Source organism: Lycium barbarum, chromosome 11 (genome assembly GCF_019175385.1).
Source record: "Lycium barbarum isolate Lr01 chromosome 11, ASM1917538v2, whole genome shotgun sequence".
In the NCBI taxonomy this organism is placed as follows: domain Eukaryota; kingdom Viridiplantae; phylum Streptophyta; class Magnoliopsida; order Solanales; family Solanaceae; genus Lycium; species Lycium barbarum.
The window spans coordinates 108,104,171-108,131,399 of record NC_083347.1 but is presented as its reverse complement, the minus strand read 5'-3'; the positions used below and the strand labels follow the sequence as shown (position 1 = coordinate 108,131,399).

Sequence of the window (27,229 nt, the reverse complement as noted above, 5' to 3'; positions counted from 1 at the left end):
TATCCATTTGTTCTACAAACAAATCAAGCCGCATATTCTTTCAACCACATATAAATTCAATTGTAACCTTTTTTAGGGGTAAACACCTCAATTCGTCTATTTTTTCATTATGTTTTTTGGGTTAACAAATACTACCACAAGGCTACAACCACGAGGAGGAACCAGTATCATCGGCTGGTTCTCTTTTATATGGCTTCTGCTTCCTCTTTCTTGGTTAATGAGCCACGCAATGATCATATTGTTGGAGTTATTGTTCAACATCAAGTACTCATACAAAAGATTTTTTATATTATTTTATAAAATGATCAGATGATTTGTTATTTAACATATAGGCATCAACTCAAAGCTTCATTAAGATTCTCGTACTATACATGACAACTTCAAATACCAACAGTACTCTAATTACCAAGTAGGGTAAATGCTTTGGACAATCAGCTGAGACAGTTCACAGAACACCAGAATCCAATGATTTGATTACTTTGCGTCGCCACACTGCAGTTTCAGGATCAAACCTGAGTTCCCATGTTGGCCAGTAGTGTAAATCTTGTTTCAATGTAAGCACTCGAGGCTTCCCATTCAGGTGGACTGTTCGTATACGAACAAACGCTCCATGCTCGATTGCCTGTAAGGAACTCATTTAAGTAGATGAGTAAAACTAGGATCACAACAAATTTCAACATAGAAATAATTTGTTACTGAAAAGAGAATCATTAACAAAGCTTGCTAGAACCACGTACGAAAAGAAATGTATCTGTAGTTCATTTCTAAAGTCCCAACTGATACATCTTCATACAAAATATCTTGCGAAGTTTCTCAATAAAGAAAACCCATACCTTGGTCACATCGACAAAAACATCCAAGTTAGGTGTTGGTTTCCCGTTGACTTCAACTATCCATTGAAGAGCAAAGAGACCATGACGATGTGCGGGACTCCCATGACACCACCTGAGAAATAGACATTAGCCCTTGTGACAAAATAGTTGGAAAAGAGACCTATAACAAGTGCACAATCAGGTCAGCCAAAGCAAACTAGACTAGTTACTACTTGCTGACTAGAGATTGCACTAGCTAAAGTATAGCAGAATTTTAAAAACCACGTAATATCACTACTACGTGCCAAAAATAAGGAAAATTTAAGGAGATAATTGAGAAGCAAATGGATAAGAAGCTCTCCTATCATCTTTCATTTGTTATAACATTCTAGCATCTCCTCACCTTGCCACATACACTCCATGGCCTTCTTCAGGCAGAAACCCAAGTGCACGTACGGCTGGATAAGGTTCTTGGAGAATACCACCACACCAATTTATTGCTCGTTTGGCTCCATTTCCATCCCTCACATCCGTTCCCACAACTAGTTCAATTTCAGTTCCCTGGGAAACCATGAGACAACTTAAGTAGAACCATAGCAAATGTCTGATTTGATATAAACAAATAATGACGATAATAAATATCTATTGATCAAATAAAAAAAGTTAAGCTAATGTCATATAGTTTCTTGCTAACCTGACGGAAAATTGTCAAGTCTAGATTTCCATCGTCGTGACTGGAATAGCCTAACGATTCGCATGCATCTTCAATGTCACGAAAGCATGTAACTGGCTGCTTATTGATTGCTAAGACCATGTCCCCTTGTTCCAACAAGTTTTCAGCTTTTGAGCTGGCGAAGCAACCTTTGACTCGCAATACTTGGCGTCTCAGAGGATCCTTCTTCACGAGGGCCTAAATGAGATATGTCAACTATTAAGAAAATCCCCAACTCACATACTATGCTCACCCCTTATAACCATCTTAGGAAGACACTCTGATTTTCTTTATGGTCACATGAAAATTCCTAAGATTATTCAAAAGATATCCTCTAGAAACAGTTGAGTGAGACCTAAGTTAATAACAACATGCATAAACATCAATAGTGAGCCTCTATATTTCAGGAAACATAAAATTAACAGGCAAATCATTTGAGCAATTAGACATGTCCATGGTCATGCCTGAATCCACACACATTGGATTCCACAAGCCAAAAACAACATGCATAAACATCAATAGTGACCCTCTATATTTCAGGAAACATAAAATTAACAGGCAAAGTCATGTTTGAATCCATACACATTGGATCCAACAAGCTAAAACAAAATTTACCGTACACTTGCAACATGTCTCAGTAAGCAGATAGATACATATGCCCATGTATGAATTCCACGACACATGCTCAATAAACAATTATACAATTGATGATTTCATTTACCAGCTTCAAGCTTCACCTAAATTCTAAATGTGAGAAGGAATTAATCCTTAGGGTGATCGCGACATGTCTATCAAGTAAATATTGCCTGGCAGACTAATGAGGTGGCAACCAGAGATGTCCATGATCATATCCAGATCCATAAACATCACATCTAGCTAATTCCAAACATATTTTACTCATACACTTGTAACATGATACACAAGTCACATACGCGGATAGATACACTCATGATGAGGACCAGGTAAGCATAGTAACCATAGAATCGTTGATCCATCTACAGCTTGAGTTGTATTCTACTTGGGAGTTGTGATTAACCTTTAAGGAGTGAGGACACATCTAACAAGCATATTGATAACCCTTTTCACTCCGCTAGCCTTATCGGGTATTTTAGTGATAGGTTTCTATAGGAACTGGACGATACTATTTGGTCAAATACCTAGCGACCATCTCCTGTGGACCCAGATGCTAAAAGACCTTTAAACAAAGTAGATTGAATTTCTGTGTCTGAGTCGAAGTAGATCCTTTTATTAGAATTAGAAAAAAAAAAACTCATTCAACCCAAGAGAAGATAAGAGGAATACACAAGTACATAAACCCACAGAAAACAGAAACCAACAGAAGTAGCAGATTACCTGGATCCATGAATCACTTAGTCCAAAACTTCGAGCTTTAGAAAGCAAAGTAGGGTAAAGTTCAACTTCTAACATTCTTATACACGGCATAGGTCTTCGCGAACCATTTATAAGACGAGGCGGTCCCTCAGTGCCAGAAGTGATCCTGTCAACGAGTTGGCTTATTTTATATATGGGGATACCTCGGACAAATTGGTGCTCTTCTGATGAACTCGAGCTAAACTTGAGCTGGAAAGAGTGTGGAAGTACTTAAAACAAGTTTCGATAGTCAGTAACTCAGAAAAGCAGTTCAAATTACATACCTGTGTTGAAAAGCTTCCCCATAAAGCTTGAACCCTTCCACGCTCATCAGTCAGCACACCAGAAAAGGTGCTTCCAAAATCTAAAATATCAAACACAATGGCACCATGAAAAAGGTCACAAAATGAGTGCTAAAATGCAAGGATTATAGGATCAGTACCACAACATATGAACAGGACCCTTTAGGTTCCGACATACCAGTATCAAGCTCAATGACTTCCATGTTTGTTGCTCTGTATCGCGGAACATCAGAGGATCCAATATTCACAGCAGCAGAAGGGTTAGTCACGATTGATTTCCTAGAGGTTGCCTGCAGGCTTCTACTTAATCCCACTAGAAACACTGAATCTCCACGACGAAGAGCCGGTTCTGTTGGCAACAAAAAATTAACAAACAAAAATAAGGTGTTCTGCGTAGGAGATCAATTTAGGGGAACTATAATAACAAGGTAAGCAGGTTAAAGAGGATTTCCAGAAGTCACAACCTTATGTTGAAACTTTTCAAGGACAGCATCTTACTTGTCCAAAGATATTCTTACTTTGGGACGGGGGAAGAAGAAAATGTTGTCTTACAATATTTTAATTCATAAAACCAGAATGTGAAACATCCCCACTTTCTGCAAGAACACATCAGTGTAGTCGGAGACTACAGAATTTACGTTCAACTTGGGTAACAGACCGTTGATCAAAGTAAGGGGAATTTTTTTAAAATAGAGATGGTGTCAAAGAGGATAACGTCCGGATCAGTAGCTGGATGAAAACTCCCCTCTAGAATGAGGATTTTTCTTCCCTTTTTTTTTCTGAAAGGGTAAATGGCGTCTCATTGATTAAAACAGAACTTGGTAAGAACTCGGATATTTACAACATCTTCAATAGAGAAAAAGAAAGGAGATCAGAGAGCACGAAGACAGAAGCAAAACTAGATTTGACTGACTATTAGAGCCTCATCTATACAATAGGAGTTCTAAAGCCTCCAGTATGGTATCAGCGTACTTTATATAATCTATTTTACACCAGAAAGCAAATAAAAGCGGACAGTTGAATTTGATCTTCAAACCTCTAATTTTTTTTGTGAACCACATCTTTCCACTTGGTAGCGTATAATGCATAAACAACACACGGTAAGCAACTGAAATAAAGACAAATCACTTTGCCACACGCTAGCAACAACATGAAAGGGAAGCAGATTAAGGACAAGAATTATCCAAAGAGTTTAACATTTACCAGGAAGAAGTTCAGCAGCACGAACCACAGAGGCGGCAGCAGCTCCCAAAGCAGAGGGGTCATATGCAACCAGAGCAAAATTATGGAAAGGGTGGAGGAAGACTACCTGAAAGGTCACTGAGCTTCTTAACAATGACAGAGGAGAAGTGCCAGGAGGTAAAAATAATTTCCCCCTAAAACCTCACCTCGGCAGGAATTTCAATAGGAAAAGCAGCAAACGATAGCATCACATCAGAAACTGGTACTGCAACTGTGTTTTTGTCAACAGCAACCAAGCCCATGGTTTGGGAATGATATACAATTACCCCAGTTCCAAAAAAATGTTGTGAGTGAACACCGTCAAGCATACATGATGAAGGGACATGAACCTGCAGTTCCATTAGGGGTACTTAACTGAGCAGATTGGAACAGGAATTACCAGGATACAAAAATATCCAGAGATACCTCCTAATTGCAATTGTCATTTGATATTAGTCATTTGTATTACAGATTAAATATGAGATCAACACTGGTTATAGCTAAAAGATATCTCAAGTTTAGACCAACAGTGGGGAAAAGAAATCAAGAGTTTATGATGTTATTTCAGCATGTTCTATGTAGAATATTAAATTGAATGGTGAATGAAGTATAACTAGCAGTTGCAATAGCATAATTTTGCCTTAGTGTAATGCCTAAAGCATTACTACAAAAGTCCATATGACCATCATTATCACATTTATAAAACCTTATGGTTCATATTAAAAATGAAGGAATGTTAGATGTGTCAAGAGAATACTTTTAACACTTTTTCTATTGCAATGCATATGCAGCTATTGCAAAGTTTAACATTCAAAGCTGAAGTCCACCAAAAGAACCCCCACCCGAAACATCATTGGATTTAACATATTTGTTAGTCTGATTAATCTGATTACCATTCAAAAACCACCTCCCAGGAATCAAGCAGCAAGGAGAAAGAGATAGGTAATGAAACCCACCTCCCACGGACCCAAAAGAGAAGCTTTCCTCTCCATCACTGGGGTTTAAGTCATCTTTTTTGCGGGTTGGCTAACACATTTCTTAGTCTGAGTACACAAAAAGACAACCTCCCAGGAACCAAGAAGCAAGGGAGAAAGAAAATTTTTGAAGATCAAAGGTCATTTATTAGATACTGCTTAAGAAATGAAACCCACCTCCCAGGAACCCAAAAGAGAGACAGTGACGGAGAAACTTTAATAATCAACATTCATGATATACAAATACAAATGTTTTTAAATAAAAGTATAAAAGTCACTTGAGACCTTAATGTTACCTCAAACATCACAAGAGTTGGCTCGACCACACGTTCAGCAACTGATGTAGCTTCTACAGGTGCTGCAACTTGATAATCTCTCAGAACTGAATCTTCCGGGGATCCGGACTCCTTCAACCTTTCTTCTGCACGCTCATTTAAAGAACAATCGGCTATTACATTGCCGTCTTCAGATGAGTGCTCTTCCACCCTCCGTTTCTTTGTTTCATTATCAGAATCATCTTGAGCATTTGGTCCCTCAGCAGCAAGTTCACCACTAATTTCCACACTAGTAACTCCATCAGTGGGTTCTTGGCTGACTTCCTCAGGTCTATAGTCCTTTGGACTAACCTCACCAGTACAAGACCCGGCATGATTTGATAAATCTTGTTCGACTGGATAAATGCCAGATACCAAGAGTGGGGACTCCTGCTGCAAAGCCAGTTTCGCTGTCCATAAGCCAGAACTGTCATCGCGCTTATAGATCTGTGGGGGTGCATACCACTCATGGCGGTCAATTGTGACCAAGACAGACTGCAGCAAAAATAAGGTTTATTAGAAGGTCATACTTCCATGCAAGAAGACATGGAAAAACCAAAAGGACAAGCACTAAAGCTCGTGCAATGTGCATCAAGGTTCAATAACTCCAGTCCCTTCACTCAAGGAGACTGAGGATCCCCACTATGATTCCCACATTATCTTGACATTTCTCATTTAAACCAAACTGCCAAAAAATATATATATCTGGATTTCAGTCTAAAAGATTCACTTTTGCTTTTAAACAGTCTCTGATTTCTTTCCTTCCACATAACCCACCAATACATGCTGATATTGCGTCCTAACTCTTCCTTTTCTACCCACACAGTTCTCTGTTAGACCAGCATAACATTAACTCCTTTACTGATCTTTGCATAGACCACTTGGCACTGTTTAAAACTGAGAAAGAATCGCTGCACATGTGTTTCCATGGGGCATTGTACAAATTTGTGGTTGACATTGTCAGCTCCAGCCACAGATATTGACGCCTATTGCATAATAGTGTCTCCTCTTCTGAAGATTATCTTGAGAGAGAGCAGCTTCATGAGTCAAAGTTCAGAAAAAACATGCTACTTTAGTTTGAACTGTGCTTCTCCAAATTTTCTTGAAGGACAAAGTGACAACTCACCACCAGAGGAGATCAGGCACTTATAGCAGGAGTTGACAGTAAACACCTCACCTTTCTGTGGCTCCCAAGCTAATGAATCTGGAATATCCACTAAGGTACTACTTACAGCGTCTGTAGCAATAGTGACATACCACCCACTTCACAATCATTAGAGTTTCTCCTAGTTAATCTCCCACCCGTGCTCTGTTTTGTGCAGAGCCCTGGTAGCCTCAGTGTCCTGCACAATACTGTAATTCACCCATTCCCGATCATTACATATTTAGCAACTACATCTTCATAGCAGAAGTAATTTATCCCTTTTCCAGATTCGATGATCAAATTCAATTTTTTTACCAACCATTATGTTTATATGCAATAAAAGAATGTGATCATTAATATCATCGTTGACAAGCACATAAAATTGAAAACAGATGGGACCTGTCAATACTTTTCTTTTTCTTCCCTTTACCCTTTTCAAGAGGACTGCTCCCTTCTTACTAACACATCAGTTGTAATACCCAACTACTGAACCGCAACGAGGCATAGTTTACGCAAATCACCAAGATCAAATTGACAAAGCAAACAAGTATCACCATTTCTGCTTATCAACAAAGAGAAGAGAACGATAATAGAAAGCAGGAACAATAAATGACGGAAACAACTTTTTCTGACAGACAGTTTGATAGTAATGTTGCTAATACCTTTCTTTGATGACGTGCCTTGTAGTTTATATACTCCAATGGTACTCTTGCACCCCTAGACAACTTAGATAAAACAGAAATTATGTCTTCAAGCCTTGATATACCTTCCCCTGCAAATTTTATAATGATGGAGTGGCGAGGAACTCCTGCTCTAAATAGCATGTATCTACAATTAAAAATAGTAGTCACAGTCAATACAATTTGTTATACAAGCCAGTATCTAAAGATTGCACCGACACATTTATACTTAAAAATCATGCATTGCGAGAACTTAAACCAAAAACTACATCAGACCAATCATCTAAACATATGGAAAAGGAGAAATGCACAAACCCTGGTTCGGCCACATAGACAAGACCACAGTTAAAACGAAAATTTCTAGCCTGCAAAGAAGGAAGACAAAGCAAGTGAGCAAAATGGGGAACTCAATTCACGAACAGAAGATGAGAAAACTACATCAATATGAACATCAACAAGCCATTAAATGTGCCAAAGAAACGGTGGATCTTCATTACAAAGTTAAAGAACTACCCTGCACTTCAAATACAATGTCAACATGATTAGAACTGCTACAAGGGATGATTATTTGTTTACTTCAACACAGAAGCCAGAAATCCACTCCTGAAGTCTCAGCACTTCCAAAGAGAGATACAAAAGAAATCCTTGACTGATAAACTATCCTAGTTCTGGACAACGACAGCCTACTAAACCATTGAGAGAGCAAAGATAGTCCAAGATGGACCAAAATTTCAACGGGTGCGGGTACACGAGTGCGGTAGCATTTTTGGGGAGTCCGTACAGCGTAGCTTTCATGTGCTCAACTTAAGTTCTTATTGTCATTCAAATTAATAGGTATGAATTTATTTCAACAAGCAAATTGAAATAGTTGAAGGTTACATTTGATAAGGATTACAGGATATCTTGCATTAACCAGAACAGACTGCTGATTTCTTCCAGGGAAGAAGCATGTGAGCAAGTCAAAAACAATTCCCTGACTCACATTTGATAGAATTCATCTGACATTGGAATGACTAATGAGTAGAATGCAGTTAAACTCATCTAATGGGAGTCTACTGGTAAAGGATGTTTCTTATTGCATGCATAGGACAAAGGAGGCAATAGTGCAGAATATCACAAACCTGTTGATAAGAAAGGGGGTGGATCACTGCACCACTAACTTCCAAGAAGTAGTCTGGAGTAATTGTGTGCAAATCCTGAACCTGAAGTTGCAGCAAGAAAAAAAGTCACAATTGCAGATGATAAAACGCAAGCTAAAGAAGAAATCATTATAAACCAATCAGTGTAGTTTCAGAGCCCTTTTCTTGAACCAATTCCTTTACTAAAATTTTTAAAGAATTAAAGTTAGAAAATCTTCTTTTTCTTTGGATAAATAGGTTGAGTTAGAAATTAAGCTGAGTGCCATTACAATCATCTATCAGGTAAATAAGTACCCCTTACAAATCCATGGAACAATGAAGCTGCATCTATGCATGAAAAACTCATCCAACTTTATGACATTGAACGGGTAAAAAAGATATCTGTTGCAAAGAACCAAATGGTATAGATTGCCATCTTTAAAACTGATGGAACAATTGCCCATAAGAAATGTATAACATTAATCGAGAGTTTAGGAAATAAAGACACCTACCTCATATCACAATCATATGTTAACAATTCACCTATACAACATTAATCCACCTTTTGAGTGGCATGCCTAAATTACAAATCACCACTTTTTTTTAAAACTTGTAATGTTAATTACAAGTCAGAACATTTAGTCACATTATGTATCTCCTTATCCATTTCCCCTTCCTAATTCTATTTCCTGGGGTTCATCTGAACTGTTTTTAAGCTAATGAAAACGTATTCACATGATGGTACTTCTCCCTCCGACTGCTGAATGAAATTATGCGGTTTTTTTGTTCTCGCAAGAAGATTTCACTCCACAAATTGGTCAGATTGCTTAATTAAATCAAGTTAAAATTCTGAAAATAAGTGTAATCCACAATCTCCAGTAATTTGTTCCTATTTCATTTTGATAATAGAAAAAAAATGCTTCGAAGCAACCAAGAGAACCAAAGGAAGACAAGTTATTCACCGATAATACCTTGGATATGGTGTTGCCCTTTTTGTTTTTACATTCAATTATTTGCACCTAACACAGCCTAAAATAAATTTCCAGGATTTAGCAGAGTAATGTCAGTTGTCAACCAAATTTTGCTAGGTATCAAAAACTGAATGCGTCCAGAGAGCAACCAAAAAATATGGTGATTTCGTAGAAGTCTTTTAAGTTAGGAAATAATTGACTGATATCAACCTTAAGACCACCGTTGCCTAAAAATGGTTGCACTTTCGTGGGTTCAAAAATCAAGCCAGGGTCCAAACCGAAGGGTTAACCTGATGAAGAGAATTGACATATTTTTTCTCCATCTCAAGTGAAAGAAAACTTTGAAAAGAAATAAAGAGTAGAGATATTCTATCACGTGCAAGGAAACTATTTACCAACAAGTCCACTGTCATAGGAGTGCCACCCCTTTCGATTTGAAGCTCAATTTTCTGCTCAACACTGTCATCAAGTAAAGTCTCCATCTTCAGGAACTGGGTAACAACCTGCATGAGGTTTCCAGGATTCAATTTGAAGCTATGAACAGTGAAATGATTAATTTTCCTAATCATCTGACAAAAGCAATTCCCCACAATGTACTGTTCTTGTATCCAAGTAAGATCTAAGCAATCAAATAGGATAATGGATGTGTCCGTCACAACACAACACACAGCAGAGGGGACAGATAGATCTAGTGTATGACTCAATCAATTAAGTCTCTGATTCAACCTAGTTCAATGGGGATGGGACAATTCATGTGGGTCTGTAGAATTTGGTGGGATGCAGCCATATGGGAAAATGAGAGGGAATACAGTTCCGAGGTGTAAGAAGATAAATCTCTAATTAGGTTTCTGAAAATAGTATAGTTATAAATGATCTAGAAAGCATGTTTGAATGAGCATAACAAAACCATCAAATTTTAAATGTCCTACGAGATCAAAGAAAGACTTACCTCTCCATTCATACGAACAAGCACATCACCGGGCTCTAAATGATTATGAGCCGGGCCACCAGGAACCTGCCATAATCCCAGAGAAAGAATAAATCTTGATAAGCAGAGGCATATACATTTATGGCATTATCACTTGGGATGGTGTACTAACCACAGAATCGACAACAAGCATTCCAGTTTCGGTGGATGGAGTTGAATTGCGCACCAACTATTCCAGTCAAGGTTAAACATAAACGAATCATCATTTTGGTGAACTACTGTCTGGATACAAAATCTTAAATCCTTACCTGTTCCGTCTCACGTTGAAGACCAAGCCTGCGTGTCTCATCATATCCTTTATGGAGAAAAGTCGCCTATATCAAAAACATCTAAGTAAAATCAAATTTTGCCAGGAGAAAACCCCTGTGTCCATATGCACGATAGCAGATTAACAGATAAAAAAGGCTAACTACCAAAATTTGATAACCCCTTAACTATAAAGCAACACATTATATAAATTACAGTAAAATACTTAAAAAGAAAATGTTCATGGGGCATACAGAGCAGACAATCCAAGTGATTAAGTTTGTATGGTGTGTGTGCACATGAAAATGCTTGTGAACGATATTCGATGTCTTGTCAACATTGTTCGACATTTTGAGAACTTTGTGAATTATGAAATGATGATTTGAAAGGTTGCATACCTTGGGGAAACGAAGAAGACAACCTTGGGTGCATGAAGCACATTTTTTTTTTATGACTAAAACATTGTTTCATCTTCAAAACTTGGGGATTCTGGGTCTGCTCCTCTATCCTTCTACACTTAGATACCAGACTTAGTTCAAGAGCTAGGTTTTAAACTCGTAACATACACCTACCACACATACCGCGCTGTATTACCTTTATCGTTGTATCAAAACTCCAGGGACACATATACAAGAACTACTTACTGCTACATTATCAGATAGCAAACCGGTTTTGGTGAATGCTGCTAAACTTGTTTGGAGTAGAGTGGTCGATATCGATTACACTTAAGGACGCACAGATAGTTTAGTAGGAGAAGATGCTGGGAATGGGACCGTAGCTTCTTTTTTCCTTATGTGGGTGTACTTTGGAGAGAGGAATAGAAGAACATTTCAAAAGGATAGACAACGAATTTGTAAGGCTGATGCTTGTCTTTTGCTTTTGTGAAATATTTATACACCCAAAAGTTCCTATTGACAACCTTAGCAAGAGGAAAATCGATCTTTGTTCAAAGTGTTACTTGTGTGGTGAAGAAGCCGAGACAGTCAGCCATCTATTCCTAAACTGCAGGGTCACAGACATGTTATGGAAGATCTTCATTAGCCTTAGAGACATTGTTTGGACAATGCCAAAGAAGATTATTGAAGTCTAGTTTAGCTGGAATGAAGCAGCAGCAGGATTGATATACAGAGATAGATGGAGGATTGTCCCAGCTTGTATTTGGCGGACAATCTGGAAAGAGAGGAATTCCAGATGTTTTGATGATATTAGCAATTCAGTTCAGAAGATTAAGTTTGGATTGCTTTAGACTCTTTTGCTTTTGGTCCAATCAGAGATATATAGGAGATATTGCTTCAATGATAGACACCCTTGTTTTTTGTTAGGTTTCCAAAGCAGTTTTTCTTCTTTCACTTGTAAATATGGTTCAGCACAACCTCAGGTGCTGTTTATATAAATATATACAATATGTTACCTTCTCAAAAAACAAAAACAAAAAAAAAAAAGTTCCTATTAGTGTAGATGATTTGATGTCATTCATCGAGAACCAAATCTCTTTCTCTATATCTTTTCTTTGATCGGTAGTCTTTTTCACTATGTCTTCCCACAGAATAAACTAAATAATTACAGTATCTAAACAAAAGATCCCCTAAAAGATATGAAAGTCCTTTTGAGGCATTCATAGGAGGAACCAGCAAGAAAAGAACTAACCAACCTGAAGTGTACCACGAGGAATAGTGACCGCTGCCCATGTATTTGTAGAAAAATTTCCTGCTTCCTGTAAGAACTTGAGTGACCTGACAACCTAGTATCCAAAAGAAGAGGGATCAAATTTTTCCTTGATTTACAAAATAATAGAGAAGATGAGCCCTAACACAAATGCGGTAAAAACTAAAAAGAGTTGGAAAGAAGCAAGAAACAGAAAAATGTAACCCTACTAAAATGGCACCAACAAGAATCACAAGTATAGCTTGAGAGTTGGGAATTCAACATAAAACTCAGTGTGGACTCCTAACCAATCTATAGTCCTGGTTTGCTAAGAAAAAAACAATCCTTGATTCTCAGCAGAAGAAATTACTCAAAGACAACCAAACACCATTATCTGGTAGCAGTTGGAATAGGGGAATGGGATAGACCTAAAATAATAAGGAAAAGGAGAAGTGAAACAAGAAGTTGCATGAAGAAAGCTTCAAACATCCCTCATCTACCAAGCTTATTTTTAAGGATAATGCATGAATAAATACGGGGGAGGGACAGAAACATACAAGAATTTTTTTTGTCTACAGAGGTATTTAAGGAGTAAAAGAATTTGGATCCTTCATAATACAGAAGAAGAAACCACGAGTCAAGTGACGGGGATACTGACCCACGACCAATCTGAAAGGAGTCAGTCAAACTCAGAAATGAAACGAAGACACAGATCACTTCCCAGTTGCCTCAATAGTGATAAAAATAAGTAGAAGAAGAAAACTCCAAACAGCAATCAGCATAAAAAACATCGTGCAAGAAGCCAATTGCAGAGAAGAATAAAGTTCTTTTTTCTTTGCCCATTCGTGGCTATAATATCTCAGAGTAACAGTTTTGTTAGGAAGCATGATTTGGGCTGACACTTCATCACTCTGTTAACAAAAACTTCTCAGAGGTCAACTTTATGCTTCAGTAAAATTTAAGATCCTTAGAGCTTCAAATGAAAGTCAGCAACATCTGCAAAATAGAATAACATAACAAAAGCCTTTAACATATAGGAGGACAACAGAGAACATGTACTAACTCGTTCTAAAGGCAAGAAAAAAGCAGAGGCACTTGATAACTTGCTCCCAGCATTCAAGGCAAGAGCCCTTCCTTGCCAATCTATTACAGGCGAGCCACTTGAACCACCTTTAGTCCCAGAAGCAGCCTGGGGGAGAAGAACACAGAAAATGAATAATAAAGTTAGTCATTGGAAGTGGAGGAGAAAAACACACCAAGATACTACTATTAAGTAAAGTACAAAAACCAGAAATTGGAGAACATAAAGGAGTATCAGGTTGAAACAATAACTGCTTTGACACAAATATGACATTAGCACTTGGCAAAATGAAATTGATAAAGAATTCTCCCCAAAATCTTATCTATCAAACTAAGAGCAGAGAGACACACTTGGAAGTCATAAGCTAATTGAGGGAGCAGCAGAAGCTGTAATAACTCTCATTTGCATGTAATTATCTTCTCCGTTGTTTACCAACAGATGCATACATGCTCAAAGAGTTAAACTTTTCTCAGGCAGTGTTCCTTTTTGGAAAATGAAGAAAATGTGAGCATCTTCCTTTTATGCTTCTAAACACATACTCCCTCCGGTCCATTTTGAATGCCGTTTAAGGTCTCAGTTCACTCATTAGTCATTAAGAAAGCTATTTAATAGCAATAAAAACAATTGTATTTGTAAAGAGATGAATCTTGGCCCTTGCGCCTAATTCAACCCCAAAATCTAGCTCATGAGGGGGAATTGCCCAAGTCCATATAAGGAGACCACCATCTCAATTTTATTTTTTTATTTTTTTGAGAATGTAAAATTTATTGAGCAGGGAAGAAGACCACCATCTCATTAACCACCTATGTATTCTTCAACACCCCACCTCACACCCAGTGTTGGACATCTGAACATGGGTAATTTAATTTGGGGACCCAACATCAGGTGAGATGGGTTCTGCTCTGATACCATGTAAAGAGATGAATCTTGGGCCTACCTCCTCCCTTTGAGCTAGCTTTTGAAGTTGAGTTAGGCCGAAGATCCATTTCTTTACATGGTATAAAGAGATGGATCATGAGCCTAACTCAACCCCAAAAGCTAGCTCATAAGGGGAGAATTGTCGATGTCCATATAAGGAGACCTCCCATCTCATTAACCACCTATCTTGGGACTTTTTTCATTCTTCAACAACATTATCATTCTATCAATGGTTATTATCATTACAAGCATAAAGCTTAAACGTCCTCTAACAAGTTGCTAATCGAAGATACAATAAGGCAGACAACATTAACCATTATCCTAAATTCATATCCAGTCCGACTAGCAAAAATGTCAAGTGCTACTCCCTAATAACGGGAGAATAACATCATTATGCTTACTTGCATGTAGAATGTATTGAAGTCATTGTAGCCGTCTCTGCACCAAAAATTGGAATTGTTATCAAATGCATACATAATGGCTTCATCAATAGAAAATAACTGCAGAGCTTCATTTAGAAAAAAACAGATTCTTCATAATTACTGGGAAGCCAGGTAGATCTACTATATGCAAAGGACAAGGTAGTAATTTAGTTGATTAAACGGAACACATCTCTCCAAACCCCTCAGCGTACTCATTACACTGGAAAACTTTGAAGTCCTTGACATGCACTAACACAAATAACATTACAACAATCTTTAACAGATTGATTTTTTTTTTTTGACAAGATAAAATTATTAAGGAGAAATAGCACCAAGTAGATGCATATATGAACAACACAAACTCAGTCCCTTAATAAACTCATGGAGCAGAGAAAACTTAAAAAACGGTGTGTCATAAAGTAAGCAATTTAAGTCAAAAGGCCAAAGAATGCAAATGTTTATACTTAAGCTTATGACATGTTCGGCTTTCTGTTTGAAACTTCTTTGGTTACTCTACAACGAAATCACCCAAAATACACAGAGTGGGATGGGTAGACCATAATTTCCTGATATCTTTGTCCAGTTTCCATCCATTCCAACACCACAGCAGCTCCTTCAATGATCTTGGCATCACCCAGATCTATCTTACTGTGTCCAAGAATATCATCCAGATCTATCTAGCCATCCGGTAGTGTAGCAAAAGATGACTCACCTCCTGTTTCTCTCTGGCACATAAAGCATCTGCTGCATATGCTGAAGCCCATTTCATGTAAATTTGACTGGGTAAGACGGCCATCATGAGATACAATCCTACAACAAGCTACTTGCAGTAGCTTTACTCTTCCAAATGGACTTCAATTGCCAAGGATCTGGCTGGTAGTACCAGAAGAGTGAGTGGTAAGCTCACTTGACCGAAAATACTCCATTACCTTGCGCTGCTGCTCCCACTTTAAAGAACTTACTAAATTGATATGAGGCAGCATTAAATCCATGCAACAGACATAGAACCCAAAATCTTTCAGGGATGGAAGACAAAATTTAACATAAATCTATCGCTGATGCTTAATTCTTACCCATACAAGATATTGAGATCCATAATCAGTGTCAATTCATTTAAACTGAACTGTTTGATATCCCACAAGTCAGCCATGAGCAAATCTTTCAGAGGGGTAGTACATGGCAGAGTCCACTTGGATGAACGGGATCCTATACCTTTTTATTTTTACTTTTTTGCAAAAATGAAGGAGATCCGCCTTTCCAAAAATCAGATTGGGCATTGGCCTTGGTAGATGATATGGAAAGTCAAAATTCCATATTAAGTATCTTGTTTTACTTGGCTGCTAGCAAGAGGAAAAGTACTCACACAGGACCATCTTGGTAAGAGAGGTCATCATCTATGTTCCAGATGTTTTTTATGTGGTGAGAAAGCTAAGACAATTAATCATCTGTTCTTGCACTGTAAATTGACTGAACAACTATGGAGGATGTTCCTCAACTTCAGGGGGATTCTCTGAACCATGCCAAGATAGTTCATGTGCTAGCATGCTGGAACAGAGAAGGCAGTAATGCAATTCAGAAAATGAGATGGAAGATTATTCCAGCTTGTATTTGGTGGATGGTTTGGGAAGAGAGAAACCAAAGATGTTTTGAAGATTAAGCCAACCATTTCCAGAAGATTAAAATGAAGTGTTTAGGGCTGTTCTATTTTGGTGTAAAGGAATATGTTTAGAAGATCATGAATCAATGTTTGATGTATTAGAATCCTTGTGAGACGATACAGGATCAGATGCTTTAAACTTTTGTAATCTGTAACTAACGGGGCCTACACAGTTTTTGTGTAGTCTTTATATAAATATAAAAATATGTTACCTTCTCAAAAAAATGAAGGAGATCCTACATTGCTATTGAGACACACATCAAATCAGATTTTAGAAAAGAAAATACTTTTTTGGTTCCAAGATCACAAAACAAACGACATTTCAAATTAATGTTGAACGCTGATAATATTCTTGCAGGCTCTACTATCATTTAGTCAAGTACAGTCAACAACAAAGATCAATGAAACAGTAATCCATCACATTCTACTTATCCCAAAAAAAAAAAAAAAAAAAAATCCATCACATTCTAGCATCAGGAATTACTCAAGAAAGAATATTTTGAGTGACAAGTTACGTACTTCTTATATTGCGGAGCATCTCTATCTAATCGAGCAAGGGTACCCGCCAAAATAGACACCTGAATAATTCAGAAAAAAAAAGGCAAAAAGAATAAGAATCTAGAAATTCTGACGCATAATACCACTAGCAAATTTGAAGAAGATGCAACGGAAGAAGCATATATTGACTCTTGAAGATGCTATAAAGATTTTGTTTGCTTCCACTTTGAATTAAGGAAACAACTAACATAAATGGACAGAAGATGACCAAACAATACGATAAATTAATAAAGATGTCAAATACAAGGCCATACCTTCTCTCCGCTATCATTACCAACAACCCTGATTTCGACACCTACAGAGGCAGCATCAGGAGCAAGAGGAATCTCTTCATAGTTCAAAAATTGTATTGCACCAGGGTCATAGCGAAAGAAGCCAAAATCATGAACCTAGAAAAATGGACATCAATAGTACTTATAAAAAAAATGGACATCAATAGTACTTATAAAAAAAATGGACATCAATAGTTATTCATGATCAAACAATTAAATGAAGAATATGAAGTTCATGCATTCGTAGGAAACTATCGTCATCCTTATACAAATCTGCACAGAGCAACATGCTGAAGTGCAAAGAAAGATCTCATTTCAAGCAAACATGGATTTCTGGGGCAGATGCATCATAGGAAGTCGCCAAACTGTTCCTTTTCATTTTTCCATGTTGCTGGAAACTTTCATCAGTTGTCAGATCATCATTTTAGTCATTACAAGCCAGGGCAAAACCTTGCGGTACATGGACTCTCACCATACGTAGTTTGAAACATAACAAGGCGTAATGTCGTATATAATCTATGTACTCATCTAGAATGAGCAGACAACAATAAGGTAAAAGAAAAGTCATTATTCACTTGATATTTATCAGTTCCAAAAAGTTAATTCATAAACTTACTAAAAAGATAACATAAAAGAAAAGACATTATAAAAATAGAGTGAGAGAGAAAGAGAGACTTGAAGATGAAATGCATAAGGTTTATGATATAAATTCCTCCCCAAAACATTTGTCTCCTTCATTTATTTGACACAGATAACCCATCAGCTTAGAGAAGCCACTTGACACATCAATCTAATACATCTCCACAACTCTCACCTCATTTACAAGAATCATTCTAACCAGAGAAGCATAAATTATGAGCCATAATTTTTTTATATATACATAACCTACTAACAAGTAACATCAAAATCGTTTTTAGAACCCCCTCCCACACCAACCATAAGCAGCAACATGTAGTTTACTCTTTTTTGAAACTGAAGAGTAAAATACATGTTGCTGCTTATGGTTGGTGTGGAAGGGGGTTCTATAAACGATTTTGATGTTACTTGTTAGTAGGTTATGTTGCAACATGTATTTTACTCTTTGCATTTAATCTTTACTTTAAGTTCTTCAAAGACATAATTTGTGTCTTCTACTACACTACACAAAGTTTACCCTTTTTTTCTTTTCTGGAAAGGAACAATAATATGTGTTGATGCGTGTACTGCTCATATTACAATAAATGAGTTTGGAGTTCAGTCCTTCATACCATGAATTCCTGTAAATGATCCAAAACATTTACGGCATTTCTGTTACACTTAAAATATAAACTTTTTAAACATTTGAACTTTTTAAAGATAAGGATAGACACTTACACTCAGACATCTATGGTTCTTTTATTTCTGTTGAGTCCCACATCGTCCATTTAGGGATGGGAAGGCCTTCTTATATGGTCTTGGACAATCCTCCCTCAATGAGCTAGCTTTTGAGGTTGATTTAGGCCCAGGATATCATAGCCAGGCCCATCCTATTCATTTACCGATGTTGGATCCCCATCTTATGTTGTCCACGCTCCAGATGTCCAGTCCTGGGCGTGTGAGGGAGTGTTGAGTCCCACATCGTTCATTTAAGGATGGGAAGGCCTTCTTATATGGTCTTGGGCAATCCTGCCTCCATGAGCTAGGTTTTGGTGTTGAGTTTGGCCTAAGGTCCATTTCCTTACAATTTTCGAACTGTCCAAATATAAATAATGAATGTTTTCCGGTCTTTGACTCTTTTTCACCTTCTGTTCACTTCAGCTCACCATTACATCTTTAAAGTTAGAATTGAAGCAAGAGGTTCATGATTCATAAGTAAAGCCAAGAGCTTCATAGAAGTGTGTGCTTTAAACAATGACACACAAAGTGATCCCAGAGAGAAGTGGTCGATTCTTGAATCTCAACTTTGAGAAGATGGATTAATTCGTCATTATTGTACAAAATTCATATATGTTTGGTATTTTTAATGTCTTTCACTTTGAAAAGTGAGCGCTTCACTTCTGGTTTTTCTCTTCAAGCCCCATGAACCTTGTGGCCTTTTTGCACTTTTCACTTAAAAAACATTGTCATCGTACTTGATACTATCTCAAATAGACTGACAAACATACACCAGATTTGCCATTGGAATCTGCATCGTTGTAGTAGATGTCCGACATACTCACTGTTTTATGGGAAAAGGTCCAAATATGGCATTCAACTTTGTGAAATGGTCAAATTTGTCATCCGTCAATAGATGGAGTCAAATATACCGCCATCGTAACGATATTCAAATATGCCCTTATTAACTAACGGCAGAAGCTTTCCAAGATGGAGTCATTTTGCACAAGGCAAAAGGGTCAAATTTGTCCCTGAACTATGGACTTTGTCCAGATTTGCCCTGAACTTTGAAGAAAGGGGTCATTGTTCTAGCGACTGCAACATCGCCTTCTTCAACACTCAGAACCTCCAACGACAGTGTCTTTGTTCCCAAACCTTAAATCAACCACCCTCAAGCCTCGAATCATCTCAAATAGAACTCAAGCAATGAAAAAGTACACCACCAAGTTAAATTTCCACATCCATCGACACAAATTTAGCTTCTAAATCAATTGAAACAATATTGTTGCGGTCAAGGTGGGGTTACAGTGGTTGAGGTGGTCTTACGATAGAGGTAAAGTGTTTTTTTTTGTGAGTGTCATAGGTGGAAGTGGTGGTGGAGTGACGATAGTCTTCAAGCGGTATTTTTGAGTGGAAAAATTAATTGTTATGGTGATGATTAACTTAGAGTGATGACGCATAGTGACCGAGAAAACTGAAATCTGTTCAATTTCACAAAGTTCAAAGGCAAATCTGGATCATTCCCCATATTTCAAAGGTAACTTTGACCTTTTCCCTTGTGAAAAATGTCCACGTGTTGGAAAGCTTCTGTCGTTAGTAAATAAGGACATATTTGGAGCAATATTGTAATAGCATGGGTATATTTGACCCCAACTATTTACAGATGGCAAATTTGGACCTCTTCATAAAGTTCAATGGCATATATGGACCTTTTCCCTTGTTTTATTACAAAAGCAACATACACCGCATAGTTGCATACCCTTCTTCGAAGATTATCATGCATGAGGCAGGCATCATTTAATGTTATCCAAATTAATCCAGCCATTTTTGTTGGCACAAAGGTTTTCCATAGCAACTGATCCTTCTTGTGCGATTTCCATTTATAGCTAGATTTTACTTTAAAAACTCCATCCTTCTTACCATGCATCCACTAACACCATACCTTGCAGTCTAACAGTAAGTGATCTCGCATTCTTTCATTTCCGGACCTGCAGGTTCCTTATGAAATGGAGTTTCCAGATACTTCCACTGAAGCAGTCTGCTATAATGTAATCCTTTTTGTAGGACAAACTGTCAAGATTCGGATAAAGCTCCTTAAGGGGTTGGTTTTCTAGCCATCTGTTTGGCCACAACCCTGTTCCCCTCCATTTCCCCACCCAGATTCTTACCATCACTTCAAATTCATTCCATCATTTCCATATCTGTTTCCAGACTATCACCCCACAAGGTGTTGTTACCTTGGTGCACCATTTACTCTCCATTTTTTACTTGATTATTTCTTTCCACGATTCCTCATTTTTAGTATCAATTCTCCATAACCATTTGAACATAAGACTCTTCTTATACATCCTTAAGTTCTCTACTCACATGTGACAATCTAATCACATGTATCTTTCTCCCATCAGTATTGACATCCCACAGAAAATTGCATCTGTGTTTGTCCAATTGCTCTCAGAAACTTTACTGGAACAGGGTTTAGGGGCATCATGGATATGGGCTTCCACCTAACACGCTTCTATGAGTGTCAACCATCCTCGGAAAGAGAGATATTCGAGGTAGGACCGTGGGAGTAGACCAAGTTAAGTTTTACATTGAATTAATTACCTTATCAAAAAGAAGTTTTAAATTGAACTAGAAAACCATTCCACAAAAAGAGACATAAATTCAGAAGCCTTATTAAGGTACCAATGACACCGTGAAAGTCAAACAATTTCCTTAGTGTCATCAAACTGGACAACACCTGAGAGATATTCTCGCGCAATAATGTGCTTCTCTTCTTCTTTTTTCAGCTAACTACAACTTCAAAGTTCAAGACTATTGAATCCATGATAGAGGAATAGTCAACCAATCGATTAACTATGTCTCAATCACAAGCATGATGAATTGACTATATATATGAATCCTCTACATTCATTATGCTCTATCCATTAAAATACTACTCCCTTTGTTCCACTTTTTATGAAACTATTACTAGTTGGGAAGTCGAAAGCTTTTTTTTTTTTTTTGACACAACTTTTCATATATCTTTTAAATATTTTAATTATAAAAAGGTGTAGTTTATGGTATTTTTTATCTAGTTTTCTAATTACATAAAAAGAAAGTTCAAATTAAGAAATTAATCTCCGAACTGAGACCAACAATTGGAAGATTTGACCCTCATGCTCCAAATTCCTTCAAATCTTTTTATAAGGCCCACATATCCTCAACTATCATACAAGTCTCTGATCATACTCCTCAGAAAGACCTTTTCTTCTTTTTTTTTCTTTTCTTTTTCTATAAAGTCATAGTCCTAGCAAACACTCGGATCTAATATAAATGTAACAACAAATAAGCTTTAAACATGACTAGTTGATATTACCTATAGACAGAGGACTAGAGGAGTGATAAAATGACGAATTGCTCAATTCACACAAAACCCAAAATGGTGAACAGGTAATCCAGAGCTAAAAGCAATGATTTATTCACACAGCTACACCTGCAGGTAGCTTAAAAGTAAACTTCTCTAAGTAAAATGATAAATTTAACATACAACAATATTTGTTACACGGATAGCTATAAATTAAGAAAATATTTTCTTAAGTGACATTAAGAGTCAAAATCAAAAGCGAAGAACACACACACACACACACAAAAAAAAAAAAAACACAACAACACCTTAAGGTCTGTCAGGGCCTTAAGCACACAGCCTCAGGTAAAGCGCGGGAATTAACAAAGAAAGGCTCAAATGTGGAAAAAAACTACTAGATAGTCAAGACAATTCATATAAACCTAAATAACAATTATATGGAAAAAGGAATTTCAAAAGTATAATTAAAGGTAATATTTTTTATTTAATGTCGCCTCTTCATAACAATGTCCATTGGAGATGAGGCATACACATTAGTGACTGCACTGAAGCACTGACTAGACGGATCCCTCCGCCTGTTTTACATCTAGCTTTAGGGCTTAAGCGCTCTTAAGCGATCCTTTGACAACACTGCTTCTTTGGAGAATTCATGAAATACCAAAAAGTATACTTTGTTCATTGAGAAAACAGTTCTATCTAACTGGGCATTAAAAGGGCATGTTAGTGCTCGTCTTCTCGGTACAATCTATAATGAATCACATAGATAGGGCCTGCTGAACCAACATGCAATGGTATAACAATGCCACTTTCTTGATTCACTATAACAAAAGATACAAACCACATAAACTCACAGTCCACAATAGCCAATTTCAGGGCCTCGGGCAGAATCAGCTCTAAGATGGAATTGTAGGGGATTATCCTGATCTTTATCTTAGTCCACCTTGAGAACCTCCAATGCTCGCATCCCTAAAGAAGATACACAACCATTCCCAAGTTGCATCCTATACAATAGATCCACACCATCATCTGTAACTTTCCTAACACATTAAACAAGGCAAACCCACCATCTTCAAGCCAATTGAGCTTCTAAGTATGGCTTCTGTCAAGCTAAAAAGTCTACACTTGTAATTCGACGTGTTCACAATATTAACAAAGATGTCTAACATTGATACTGATTCTAGTTTCATGATTAGGCAATCCATTTGGCAGATTCACACAGCTACAGAGAACAGCCACAACCATCACAAGCAAAAAGTTCATAATTGATATCTTATATCTATGAAATGCCACATTATATCCTATGTTGCTCGGACTCGGTGCGGGTGTCGGATACGGGTACGGATCTAGAGGCCGGATTCGTCATGATCTAAATTTTAAGATTTGTGCGTACGGGTACGGGTGCGGGGATTCGACAACAAATAATTCAAAATTCTAAAAGTAGAGTTATAAAACCTCAATTATGAGATATTCTGTGGAAAACTTGAGGAAAAAAATATTGATCAAGAGGAGCATCTCGGAAGGAGATTAAAGGAAAAGGAATGACATAGAAATTTCTATATACAAGTTATTCCATTTTCTTCAAATTCACCATAGCTTTTGTTTTAATTAAATAGATCATTGCATCTGTCCGGAATTTCTCCCTCGATTTTGGTTAAAGTACCCAAAATTGGTTGACCAGATTGGGTACAAGTCCCACACCCACACCCACACCCATGTCGTGTCGACACGGGTGCGGCACCGAAAGTGAAGAGTCCGAGCAACACAAATTATATCCTAATACTCTTAGTTCAATTAAGGTTCACTTTTGGTACGACGGACTAAAGATGTGTCTATGATATCTCAGTAGTATACCCACGCTTAGATATCCGAGAATTTTTCCTTTCCATTAAGTAACTCTTCCTAGCTGTATCCAGTGAATCAAATCCAATGTGCAGATAATACAGGTGGAAAAATAACTGTGCAGCTGAAGTAAACAAAATATATGCATATAAACAGGATGCAACAGCCACATAACAGAGGATGTCTCAAGTGAACTCACAGGGTCCCTGTATATGGGGTAAACTGGTATTTCTTCACGGTTCACAAACATAGCTTCTGCCATCACAGGTCCTACAAGCAAATGAACAATCATACATCCATCAAAATACAACATGACAGTATCTGTAAATAACTAAATACTGAACTAGTATCTGCAAATACTAGGCCCAACAAGAAACTCCCGTTTAGACGTAAATTTTTTATACTTTTTTTCCAAAAAAATTGAAAACATTGTTTGTTCATGGAATTTGATCAATTTTTGAAGAAAAACTTTTCATTTCCAAAAACTGGTTTGGGCCAGTTTTTGGGTGAAAATCTTTCTTCCACTCACAAAACTTCAACATTTTTTCAAGTAAAATGCATGTTCAAACACGATTTCAATTTCCAAAAACTTTTGTTCAACACAGCTTCAAAAACTCCCTTTTTCAAGTTTCAACCAAATCTATGTCCAATCGATTGCGAAGTTTCGGGTTTCCAGTAAATATTATTTGAACTTCAAGTAGAATATTGGAATAGTAATTTGAAGTGAATTTTATCAAAGCTTCAACTTCCACGTCACCTAGCTTCAGCTGATTGGGAGAGAGAAATGAGAGAATTTTGTCCAAATGCATACTTATAGCCTGTTTGGCCAAGCTTCTGAGAAGCACATATTTGGCTAAACTTTTAAGATTTAAAAAGACAACTTTTCTCCGGAGCGCTTTTGAAATATCAGCCGAGCATAAAGTACACAACAGTATTTTTTAAATTGATTAGTCAAACACAATCCGCTACTTACCAGGTTTAACAACATGTCGATTGGTGAGTATAATTCCACGACGTTTATCAACAACAAATCCCGTAGCGGAACTAACACCAGCAGATTCAGTATCGAATGCTCGGCAACCGGTGGTTCGAAGCACAACAACGGCAGGAACTACTTTACTAAGTGCTTTCCGCCAATCTTCAGCAGTAGCGAGATTATTTTCCGTTAAAGAAGGATCAATGTCTATACACAAATCATCCTTCATTTTTACTAACGGAGAAGGAATATTTGCAGTTTTTTTTTTTTCCGGTGAAGGATATTATTTGGACTGCTAGGAGAGGGAAATGAGATACAATCGGCGGGGTGTGCCAAGTTTGAGTTGGCGTTGACCCACTGTTGAGGGTCACTTATTTAATGGAAAAAAGAGTTTAATTCTGACAGCGTGTAAGATTTTTATTTGAAAAAAAAAAATTATTCTTATATAAAATTATATACTACTCGCCCCGGATTCACGTTTGCTTATCCATTTTGGACTTTTCAGCTGTTTAAGAAATAATAAATAGAGTACATAATTTATTAATATATTTATATTAATTGATTATTTTTTTTGGATTTGAAAAATAATTTGAAGTGAGTAATTAATATTATGGGTAAAACATAAAAAAATAAATTGTCTTATCTTGATATGCTAAAAATGCAAATAAAAATGAAAATATATTTTTAGAATACTGAACAAGTAAAGAACGGAGAGAGTACTAACTATTGCTTAGTATCCTGCCTGCTAGATTAGTAAATGGAAAAAAGAGTTTATTTGGGAGAAAAGAAATCTTACTCGTATGACCCAATTTATGTGATATAATTTGATTAGGTACGTAGTTTAAGAAAGAAGAGAGAATTTTTAAAACTTGTGGTCTAAAACAAGTCATAGATATTTATGTGGCTTTAAATCATTTCATTAAAGGTTAAAGAGGGAGTTTAAATTCAATTATTTCTAAATATAGAAATATATCAATTTTTTTACAGATTAAAAAGTAAAGTGTATCACATAAATTGGAATACAGGAAATATAAAATTATTAGTAGGCATTTGCCATAGAAATCAAAAAAAAAAATCACTTATTTGAAATTTTTGAAGCTGAAGTTGAAAAATGGAGTTGTGTTTAGTTATACTTTTTTTAAAAGAATATTTGGTTATTTGAATGTATATTTTTTCTAAAAAAAAATGCAATAATTTATCTCCTAATTTTTTTTAAAAAGTAACAAAATTACTTAACTTGACTAATTTACCCGAATTTGTCATCTTATTATTTTCTTCCTCTATCAAAATCACATTTAACTCTAATCCTTAGTATTATTTTATGCAGTATATAAAAGCCACATTTGTTAACTCTATTGCTTATTATTTTTTTAAAACCGATCAACTCCCAAAAACTGTCAATTTTCTTTTCTATGAAGTTTATAATATTGAATAATGGGTTGTAGAGCATGCAACAGTTTGGTGGCCGATATAGATGGGTCATTTTTATAGAAATAAAAAAATTAGGGTAAAAAAAAGAAAAAATAAATGCAATGGTCTGAAACTGAAAGTGAAAATGGGATTTTAGGTGTTTTCCAAATTTCAAATATAAGTTCAAATTGTATTTGAATTTTCATGGCCAAACACTGATTTTCAAATAACTTTTAAAAAAAAAATCCTTGAAAAAATAAATAATTCTTATGGCCAAACGAGTCCTAAATTACTCACTTTATCTCAATTTATATGACGCTTATCTTTTCAAAATTCAAACTATATGAATTTGATCAATATTTTTAAAGTGTATGTTTTAATTATATTGGCATGAGAAGCACCGTAAATTATTGTACCTGCTATACATTTTTTTAATAGTTAAATTTTAATTTTAAAATGTTGAATTGATCTAATCCAATTAAATTTTAGTTAGTAGTCGTATTAATTCTCCATAATCGAAAAGAATCAGGTGGAAGTACTCCCTCCAAATAAAAAAGAGTGTCCACTTATCCATTTACACACCCCTTAAGAAAATACTAACTCCTAGAAAGAAATAGACAATATGACTAACCTACCGTTTATTAAATAGGTATTGGGATTTTTCATTACATAGCACTTAATAGGGGTAAATCTGAAAAAATAAAGTTAATTTTTTCTTTATTTGATAAGTGAACACTCTTTTTGACAAAAAAAAAACTAAGTGAATACTCTTTTTGATCTCGAGAGAGTATTGATTAGTGACCAGTCATGTAATTTTGATTTGGTTACAACTAGAGCTGTCAAAACGGGTCAGCCCAACCCAACCCAACCCAAGCCTCGCTGGCCAAGGAATTTGATGGGCTGGGGCGGGCCGGCCCTTCA

At 36.6% G+C, this 27,229-nt stretch overlaps 1 protein-coding gene across 1 annotated transcript; it reads right to left on the bottom strand.

Annotated features, from left to right (window-relative positions):
• Positions 1–268: 268 nt before the first annotated feature.
• On the bottom strand, positions 269–25,264 carry LOC132617958 (protease Do-like 7). The gene is made up of 24 exons (XM_060333021.1): positions 24,896–25,264; positions 24,122–24,192; positions 17,388–17,522; positions 17,095–17,153; positions 14,898–14,934; positions 13,561–13,686; positions 12,505–12,594; positions 10,856–10,921; positions 10,720–10,776; positions 10,569–10,634; positions 10,015–10,122; positions 8,652–8,732; positions 7,846–7,895; positions 7,513–7,678; positions 5,689–6,201; positions 4,586–4,768; positions 4,401–4,506; positions 3,376–3,546; positions 3,180–3,259; positions 2,878–3,105; positions 1,507–1,722; positions 1,216–1,373; positions 834–945; positions 269–622 (listed from the first exon to the last, which is right to left on the bottom strand). The coding sequence occupies exons 1-24, from the start codon at positions 25,125–25,127 to the stop codon at positions 446–448; spliced, it is 3,288 nt and encodes a 1,095-aa protein (XP_060189004.1). The 5' UTR covers positions 25,128–25,264; the 3' UTR covers positions 269–445.
• Positions 25,265–27,229: the final 1,965 nt, after the last annotated feature.

Coding starts and splice junctions, on each gene's coding strand:
- LOC132617958 (XM_060333021.1), bottom strand. CDS start 25,127: ATGAAGGATGATTTGTGTATAGACATTGATCCTTCTTTAACGGAAAAT. Junction 10,635..10,719: donor TGCTTGTTGTCGATTCTGTG/GTTAGTACACCA, acceptor GGATTATGGCAG/GTTCCTGGTGGCCCGGCTCA. Junction 3,106..3,179: donor GGGGAAGCTTTTCAACACAG/GTATGTAATTTG, acceptor CACTCTTTCCAG/CTCAAGTTTAGCTCGAGTTC.